General features: G+C 43.7%; 3 protein-coding genes across 4 annotated transcripts in view; all 3 read left to right on the top strand.

The window, feature by feature from the left end:
- Positions 1-2082: 2082 nt before the first annotated feature.
- Positions 2083-3294, top strand: LOC131885790 (N-acyl-phosphatidylethanolamine-hydrolyzing phospholipase D-like; the record flags this gene model as incomplete). The annotated part of the gene is given in 1 exon segment (XM_059233955.1): positions 2083-3294. A coding segment is annotated over 1 exon segment (1117 nt), but the record flags the coding sequence as incomplete, so codon positions are not given.
- Positions 3295-3722: 428 nt separating this feature from the next.
- Positions 3723-5128, top strand: LOC131884899 (uncharacterized). The gene is given in 5 exon segments (XM_059232794.1): positions 3723-3952; positions 4016-4223; positions 4685-4775; positions 4964-5016; positions 5019-5128. Coding segments are annotated over 5 exon segments (591 nt in total). The 5' UTR covers positions 3723-3823.
- Positions 5129-6920: 1792 nt separating this feature from the next.
- The window catches only part of LOC131884697 (N-acetylneuraminate 9-O-acetyltransferase-like), an 8710-nt gene continuing 6345 nt past the window's right edge, over positions 6921-9285 (top strand). Inside the window, exons 1-2 of one of the 2 annotated variants that reach the window (XM_059232542.1) lie at positions 6921-7026; positions 7383-7729. The gene's annotated coding sequence lies outside the window, so the exon portion shown is untranslated. The remainder of the gene's footprint in view (positions 7027-7382; positions 7730-9285) is intronic. The other variant, XM_059232544.1, reaches the window with a different exon arrangement.

The following is a 9285-nucleotide window of genomic DNA, read 5'->3' as shown; positions in this document are numbered from 1 at the left end:
TCGAGGGTCCTGAACAGGTGCTTTGGATTTATCGTTGAGCTGTGGTTTCTGGAAGGAATGATGATGTAACGGTGTTGGGGTTGACTTGGTTGTTCTGCGATTTGGCCAACTTGATCTTGTCCTGTTCTTTCCTCTGGACTTCCATTCGAGCTCGTTTTCTGGCTTCATATTCAGCCTGCCAATCGGATTGGCTCCGTTTGGCATCAGCTTTGACCTCTCGAAACAATTGGGCCATGGTCGGTGCTTTCTTTGGCGTAGGATCCAAGGAAGATTCAGACGGCGATACCTCTTCAGGCCCTTGCTTTGTCGCGTGGTTGCTCGTGTGGGAATTGCAAGACAGTGAAGCTAGATTTGAGGCGGGCAGAGAGGTGGCAAAGGATTTCCTGGTTTGAACTAGGGTCATGGGAGAAGCGGGAATGGACGTAGAGGACTCTTTGGCGTCACCTTCGCGCAGTGCATGAGGAAAAGTCGGTTTATTCGACTCACTCGAACAAGCCGTTTTCACATTAGCAGTAGTCGCAGTCACGATATTGGTTCATTTTTGATAGCATCACTTTCCATCGTCCCATACACCCCAGTATGAAATGCACTCAAGCTACCAACGTTGGCGGCAGTGACCCCCGATTCCATCCTTTCCAAAGCCACTTCTTTACGGGCCTCATACTCTGCGGCCCAATTATTCGAGCATTTGTCTTTGTCAACCGTGACTCGCTTGATCAGCTTCTCCACGCTCGTTTTCCGACCTTCTTGTTGCTCTATTCTTTTGGATTGTCGATTGGATAAGGAAGAAACGGGGGTTTGTCCGGGCCGCATCTTTCAAAATGACGCCGGGACTTTTTTCAATGTCCTAGAACTCCATCGAAGCTCCTAACCCGGCTGCATTTTCACCAATAGCTTCGAATTTGACCTTTACGTCAGCCTTTTCACCGACCTCAACTTTAACCAAGCTTCTACTTTGATTGTGGTTGCTTATGGAGGACGCGGAGGCCAGAGCCAGTTTCTTGGCCGCATAAGCTGAGGCCCAATCCAGACCTGAAGGTGGAGGTGGAGCCTGAACCAGCAACGGGGAACGAGGTTCATTTTTGACCTGATCAAGGGAAGTGGGAGAGCACAGGAATTGTTGTCATTGATGCTGGCATTGAACTCCGTTTTGAGCACAACTTCATTGGTCGTTTCACTCGTCTCCACATGATTTTGAGGCCTGTACACGTTTAATGCCCAGATTTCGTGTAATCATTAACTTTTGTCTAATCACCGATATGATGTTGGCAACCTGAGCAACATCAGAAGATACACAAAGTTCTGAACCATGCTCTCCATTTTGGCATTTCACCATTTCTCGTAATTCGCTAGAGCGCCATCTGTGTGGTTTAGAAGAAGGTCATGATTTCAGCCATACCATAGGGCAGTCCTGATAACATGTGATTTTCTACTCATTTCTCATTTTCTGTAAATTGACAAACCAAACATCCATCTACTTCAACGACCCATGACGTAACTGAGCCCGTTTCGTAACCCATCATTCAGGCGCAATCGGAGGTGACCAAAGCCCTTGAAGATGTCGTCCAACTCAGAAGAATCTCATCCCCACGCCCTTTGACACCCTTCTGAAATGGATGATAAGGAGTCTTCATGACGCCAGAACACAAGGCCATCGTCCAGGTGCCACAAATTCAAGAACTTATCTACCTGCGTCAAGTGCATTTTGATATCCGGTTGTTGCTGGTAAGACCATGAGTTGGCGCAAAATTGGACAATTCTTCCCTACCTTTCAGTTTTCCTACCTGACGGATTTAGGGATCCACTCGCTTCGTCCTCTCATCGTCACGTTATTTGAGCGTGCTGGACTAAAGCATATAGCCACCGTGACCGGAGTGTTGTAAAAATAGGCTCAGATTTCCCTCTAGCTTTCACCTGGGTGAGCGGAAGTCGTTCATCATGACCCCCCTTTAGCCCCCCCCCCCCCCTTCTCCATCAGACCGACACCACCTTAACTGACACATTTCAGTGACCTCTCTGTCCTTGAGAATCTTGAGAATTGAGATTTCAGTCTGACAAAATGGCTCGACTTGATCGTTTCAGCTTGCTTGTTCCCTTGCTGGGATTCCTCGTTTTGGTGGTCCTGGTCAAAATGGGCTCAGCCTCGTCCCAGATGTACCCCAACGCCACGGAATGGCCCGTCACCAACGACGAAGGTCTCTACATGGCTTACCAAGATGGCGGCAAATGGGTCAATTGGTGGGCTCGAGATCGTCCTGGAGTGTTCTCTTTTTTCACCAAGGTGGCTGCCATCACGGACATGAGCAATATACCGGAGTCCACGGAGGCCCTGAATGAGGCCCTGCCCGTCCGAGAGCCTTATTGGATCCGAGAGCCTGATCGCTTTGGACGTCCTGGCATTCGAGCCACATGGCTAGGGCATGCGTCGGTTTTAGCCGAGGTTGATGGCGTGTCGATTCTGGCTGACCCTATCTTTAGCGAACGGGCCAGCTTGTTCCAATGGGCCGGGCCCAAACGTTACCGTCCCCCTGCTTGTACTGTCAGCGAATTGCCCGAATCGCTGGATGCGGTGGTGATCTCTCACAGTCACTACGATCATTTGGACTACAATTCCTGTATGGATTTGCAGCGCCGTTATGGAGATCGGCTTCATTGGTTTGTGCCCTCGGGGATCGGTGGATTTCTACGCGATTCAATTGGCGTATCGGCTGCCCAAGTCCACGATATGGTTTGGTGGGAGGAAGAGACTTTGCCGGGTACCAATGTGACCGTGGCTTTTACGCCTAACAATCATTGGAGTCGTCGGGGATTGATGGACGAAAATGACGACCTTTGGGGTAGCTGGTCGGTGTTGGGACCGCAGAATAAGTTCTGGTTTGGCGGGGACACAGGTTATTGCGATGGCTTTGTTCAAATAGGTCGGAAATATGGTCCCTTCGATCTCTCAGCCATTCCCATTGGAGCTTACTATCCCCGTTGGTTCATGAAGTGGGTCCATGTGGATCCCAGTGAAGCCATCATGGTGCACAAGGATTTGATGTCGAAGAAGTCATTGGGCATTCATTGGGGCACATTCAAGCTGACCAAAGAATATTATCTCGAACCCAGAGAGGCCATTCAGGAGTTGGCCCGTGAAGACCCGCTCGTCGGGGCGGATGCTTTTCAAACCGTGAACATTGGAGAAACTTTGGAGGCATAGCTTCAGTTTGCCTTGTCAGATTCTCTAGCAATTAACTCTGAAGCCTAAATTTCGTTCGTAACCTACAGAAATAAAAGAATATTTCGTCTTGGCAAGATTGTTCGTTTTCCCTGATCATGGTTCTACCTTGCCCAATTCAGTTACTAATTTGTTCAGATTGTTTTGGACCCGAAATTAATAATCAGACGAGTGTGAAACAAGTGTTGTGGTCCCTGGCTCCTGGCGTTAGGATATAAAAAAAGTATCTTAAAATATGCGAAATCAGTCGCCAATGTAATATGACTAAAGAGTAATATCATGTGCAAAATTCCATCTTCCAGTGCTGGGGACTACATTCGCACAACAGTAGGGAAGTCCACAAAAGTGATTACAAAATACTTGGTAATCAAATGTTCTAATGAGATGCGAGAGAAATTTAAAAGTCTCCTAGGAGAACAAGCGATCAGTGAATAAACCACAACAACAATAACACTAGCAGCTGATTCGCCTGAAACTGCCTGTCAGCCAACCCAGCCATTTCAGCCTCGAAATTACGAATTTCCCACAAATTCTCAAACACAAACAGAGCAGAAGACGAGACATTAGAGTTCAGCCAGTTAAGAGCTTGATTATAATAGCCCGGCCATGGATGATTCTCTGCTCGGAGGCGTGTCCCGCTCAGGGCGTATTCGAAAAAAGTCCTCCAAGTTAGCCGATTTCGAGTCGCCCGACGAAATCGAAGAACCCATTGTGAAAAAGAAACCCGTGAAAGAGGTGATACCCAATCTCAATGAAGCGTCATTTGAGTAGTTCATGTCACCTGACTTGTCTTTCCAGTTGATCCCCTCCGCCAACCCGATTGAATCCAAAGCCAAGATCGAATACACCTTGACGGATTTCGAAAACGCCCCCGACCAGCAGGAAGACCTTGATGACGAAGAAGATGGAGGCGGTGCCTTGCTTATTGATGATACACGTCGATCTGGAGTGAAACGCAAGCGGATTCGAGCGAGGCAGATAAAGCCAAAGCCGGCAGTCCGTTTCTGATGTGGGGAAATCCGGAGACGAGAATTAGCCGCTCAAAATCCGGATGGAGTCAAGCGGAATTGGCACAACAGCTTTGGGCGCAATGGCAAAAACTTCCCGAGGCTGGAAAGCAAGCGGTTAAGGCCAAAGTCCAAACCTCAGATGACTCACCGGCCGGTAAGATTGGCCTTTGTATTGTCGTTGTAATCATAGCGAGCATTTCTCCGCGATAAAGAAAGTTGGGATTACTGACCTTGATTTAAGTGTTAGCACTTTGCTTTGTTTTTTGATACTAGCATTCATTAAGTTCGCTTTCGTTGTTGTTCCAGTTGTTTAAAATGATGAACTCCTTTGAAATCTCTGCCATTATGTATAGTGCTTCGGTCTTCGGCGACTTTATCAAATCTATATTTTGAAGGACCACATTGTAATCGTAATTGATCGTTGAAATATGCCATCAATTGCAATCCCTTTTTATAGCCAAGAAGAAACGATCACCCGTGAGCTCCATTGGCTCTCCCAGCGCCAATAATGGTTGTCACTTTCGAGTGGTTCCCCGCCCTCGCTCCGGGTACAGATGTTCTGGATTCTGGCGCTCATTTGAAGCTTTTGGTGAGTCCCTCACCGTCATTGGTGAACGGCTCACCAAACACGTGGGTAAGCATTCCTACCAAGAACTTTCATCGGTCAACCACACACACTTATGTGAGTTGAGTTTTTCCATTAAAGTTTAACATAACCGTGATTTCCTTGTTTCAGTCAAATCGCTTTGGCCGGATCGTTGTCCGTGTTGATGGACTCCTTGCTCTGTGCTCTGGCCCCTTAATGTGCCTGACGCAACATGTGCCAGAGCTCAACGGCGTCCCTCCCGAGGAGTTGAAACAGATTCTTGACAATGTGGCCTATATCATGCCGGGTTTGTGAATAAATGAATATATCTTTGTATCTCTTTAATTGATATCACATTCAAAAGACCTGAGTCAGAGCGCCCTCTAACAGTGAAAAATGGATGTTGTTCTTTGGGCGCAGCTGAGCAACAGAAACGAGAAGCTTCAGGTCGGAACTGGACGAGGTAATACGTTGGGAGATTTAAATTATTTCACGATTTCTTGAGGAACTGTTGCGTCAAAGTTTGTGTGTTAAGGTGAAGGGGACTTCATAACTCTTATGCAGAAAGTTATTTAGTCTTTCTGTTAGCAGAAGCGACCAAATCGTTGTACTTATCGAAACGCGACTTCCTTAACCACCTATGCACCTCTGTTGAAGAAATTCACGAAATACGTTACCGCGCCATCTGTCCCTTTTCTTCAAAATATCAATTCTCGCCATTTTGGTCATTTTTGAAAGACATTTTCTTTTAGTATATTGAGGCTATCTTGGGGCGGAGCACAAACGTTCATTAGTTGCTTCCTTGTTTCTTCCAGCTTAATCGGTTTAAATATTAAAGAAGTTTCTTAAAGCCGTTTTCTTGACCATCCAACAGCAAGCTTTCGGCACTTGTTGTTGAGAATTTCAATCCGTCTTTTTTTCGAAAATGAATCGGAATGAGTATATCTGGGACAAAATAATGTTATGTCGACCTACCCAACATTAAATGGACATTTGAGTAACATAAAACATAGAAGACCTTTACAAAATCATCAGGTTATTGAAGTTATCAGTGGACAATGACCGTCATTTTGTAACGAGGTGGCCAAAACCCGTTACCATTTATTTCAAATCAAGATTACTGATCAATCGCGTTAAGGTCACTCTCAAAAATAACAGCATGATGTTTGTAAAACTCTTAGCTTATTATAAAAGGTGGCAATACTGAAATTTGTTGTTTCAGAAGGTACGGTCGAAATGAAATGAAGTCTGACGATTACTGAATCTTTTGCGTGACGCTTGTATAAAAGAGTGAATAAGCATTTATGTACGGAGAAGATAAAAGAATAAAAAGTGGTTAGGACCATAAGTTAATTGACAAGAATATAATATCACAACAAAGATGATTAGAATTTAAAAAAAAAAAACTCTTTATTGCGAATATTATCTCATGGATCATAGGTCTTTTTACAATGTTTACAATGTTTACAGTATATACATCTATTTCGTCCATTCTGGGTTCTGGGGCCGCTTCGAGGCGATGATCCACTAGAAGGGGAGAATTGGTTCAGCATACACGGAAAAAGTTTCATTTCATCTAATCATGTGTCAGTCATCAAGACACCAGTGTCATTACTCATTCATTACCATAACTGTATGAAGCTTTCAAATTGTCTAACACATGATGGAGAATAGTTTTATTTAAGCTTGCCTTCATTCTGACATAACGCAAATATTCAATTGCCTACCTTTGGTTCCAGGACGTTGCATTGTGCCTGTCAGTGAGTGGGTAGTTTTTTTCATTCCCGAGTATCATGTAAAATTGTCTCAAACTATTTATGCTGTTATCAAAACTTGGTTATTTCGTCAAATCCTGATAAACCAGGGAAATTTCGAGAAATTGAGAAAATCCGCGAATGCCTACAAGATGAATGCGCCCATCTCACTGGACGGAGGTTTGGAAATTCGACCAATATCACGAACAGCAGCTTTCAAAAAAATGATGCAGAGGTCAGCACCAACGGTTGTTTCAAGGGAAGGGAACACTATATAGATGAAGAACAACGCGTTGACTGTACCCACAGATGGCGCCTCAAGGCAATATCAGGGCTCAAACACAGATAACCACACATGTGGGCGAAAGAGCCACTTCTAATCTAACAGTCAGTATCGTGGAAACAATCAAATTAAAATCATCACTAATAGTACCTGGATGGTGCTTGGCACCCTTTCCAGTTGCAACGTTCAATGATATTTTATAAACACAAGAATGAGAGTGGCAATCCCAGCATTGGGCCCTTGCAACCGAACTGACGTTGATTTGTGCGCTGTCTAAGTGCCCCTCAAGCCCTTGCAATCGAAAGTTATGCGCCGTCAAAAATCCGGTGTCTAGGGCTAAAATATTATAATGACGACTAAAAAGGCATCGGCGAGTCTGGATAAGCTCATGATATTTTTCACCTAGACACCGGATTTTGGACGGACACCAACCTTTCGGTTGCCAGGGCCTGGGGGGCGCTAAGACAACAGCGCAAGCCTGTTGTGGGCGTGTCACTCCGATTCTTGTGTTAACGCTTATAACGATTGTTAGGTCCCAGAATTTGATCCTCAACTTCGTGCAGTTTCTTCACGCGATTCAGTGGATCTCTTGGATGAGCGCGCCCCATCAATGCATGGATGCTCCAGTTAGCCCGGCCCTGACCGCCGGGGGACAGAGCCGCGGGGCGTGTCATCCCGTTCGGCCTCGGATTACATCCGTCTGTTCAACATCAACACGGGCAAACTGTTGGCTTTGGTGTTGGTATTTGCGTTTGCGGCTATCACGGCTTGCTTCATTTCACGTATGGAGTGACTCCGTGCAAAGGGCTTCTCAAGGATGGTATGTACAAGAAGCGACCTGTGGCAACCCTGGGGGTGATGACACAAATACAACCAGCCGTAAGTGTAGCACAAGTGTGATTCAAGCTGGTTTTAGAATACATTTTCTCTCAGGTTGTAATGGAACATATTCGACGTGCCCAATTAAATTTCAGTAGTGAAAATAAGAGATGAGAAGTTAAAAAGATCGATTTGCCCATGGTGTGTAGTGTGACGTGAAATAAAGTAATGGCACTATTAAAAGGTAAGGCTATGCTAAATATAGCATAGCAACTTTCTATATTTGTTCTAAGCTTATTGAGATTTCACTCACCTAGCCGCCTTAATAAACCTTACGCTTTTTCTGAAAGTTTTGGTCACAATTCTTAGAATTTTGGGTAATACGGCAATACTTTCAGGCGAACAAAAGGTCCAAAAGTAAATGAAAGTGAATTTTATTTTTTTGAATAGAGAAGTAAGTGGCTTACTGAATGGGGCAAGAAACATACGATAAAGTTCATGATGGCATGTTTGGGCAAGAGCATGGCTAAATTTGATGCTACCGGTTCAATTGGTCATCTAACAGTAACTCCAATAAAATGATACAAATACAATAATTACTTGAAAATTAATTTTATGAAATAATTTGTACTAAATGAAATAATAAAGTAACTCTGTCTCTTAAAAGTACCCAGTAAGACTTAGTTTCTTTCTTCTTGAATGATTTTGAGTACTTTTAGGAGCATTTTGGATCTAGAAAGTTATCAAAGTGGCCCTCAGGTTTCATCAACAGTTGTAATGATTGTGGATTTGGAAATGGATGAAAAAATCTGCAATCGTTGACAAAGAAGGCACAAAGGCGATGCCTTACCTAATTCATTATTTCAATTTCTTAAGTTTCAAAAAAAAAGATGAATTGCAATCAATGCTCACAACTTAAAATTTGGTACGCAAAGATAATGTTTTGGAAATCAATGGCCATGAAGTGGTAAAATTTAGTTAAAAATTAGCTATTACCTATTTACCTATACCTATTAGCTATTATAGTTAAAAATTAACTATAAGAGAGACATATCAAATGCAGCAATGCTACTACTCAACAGTGTCACCTTAACTTCATATGGTCACATATGGTCTTGGGCCCATTCAGTAAGCCAATTTTCTATTTTTTTCTTTTTAAAGTTCAAGTTTATTCAATATCATTTTTTTCGCACAAATAAAGCAAGATTTTATGCTTAAGCATGAGGTGTCTTTTTTCATTGAAGCAGGGGTCTCCGTTGAGTTATTCACGAATCCATAAATCTTATGTACTGTTTTCACGTCCTCTTGGACACTTGAAGACGTGTCGCCACATCTCATTAAGGTACTCTCTGTGACATAGGCATTAGCCTAAACAAGAATGTTCTAACACCAACCGCAGAGAAATTGTACTCTAAAACCAGCTTAGACAAAATCGACTATCGACATCCAGCATCGATAACGTCCAACCAAACCGAATCTAAGTTGATAATATCATGAACAGAATTGAGTTTGGCAGGAATGCAATTTTTTTGTTTTATTTCTTTTGCTTGTCAGAAATGAATTTGTTTTTTGCCAGAAGAAGTGCAGAACTTTTTAGCCATAAATTGGGTACAACT

The sequence above is a fragment of the Tigriopus californicus genome, chromosome 8 (genome assembly GCF_007210705.1).
Source record: "Tigriopus californicus strain San Diego chromosome 8, Tcal_SD_v2.1, whole genome shotgun sequence".
Lineage (NCBI taxonomy): Eukaryota > Metazoa > Arthropoda > Copepoda > Harpacticoida > Harpacticidae > Tigriopus > Tigriopus californicus.
The sequence above is the reverse complement of the archived record's forward strand: the minus strand, read 5'-3'. Positions and strand labels throughout refer to the sequence as shown.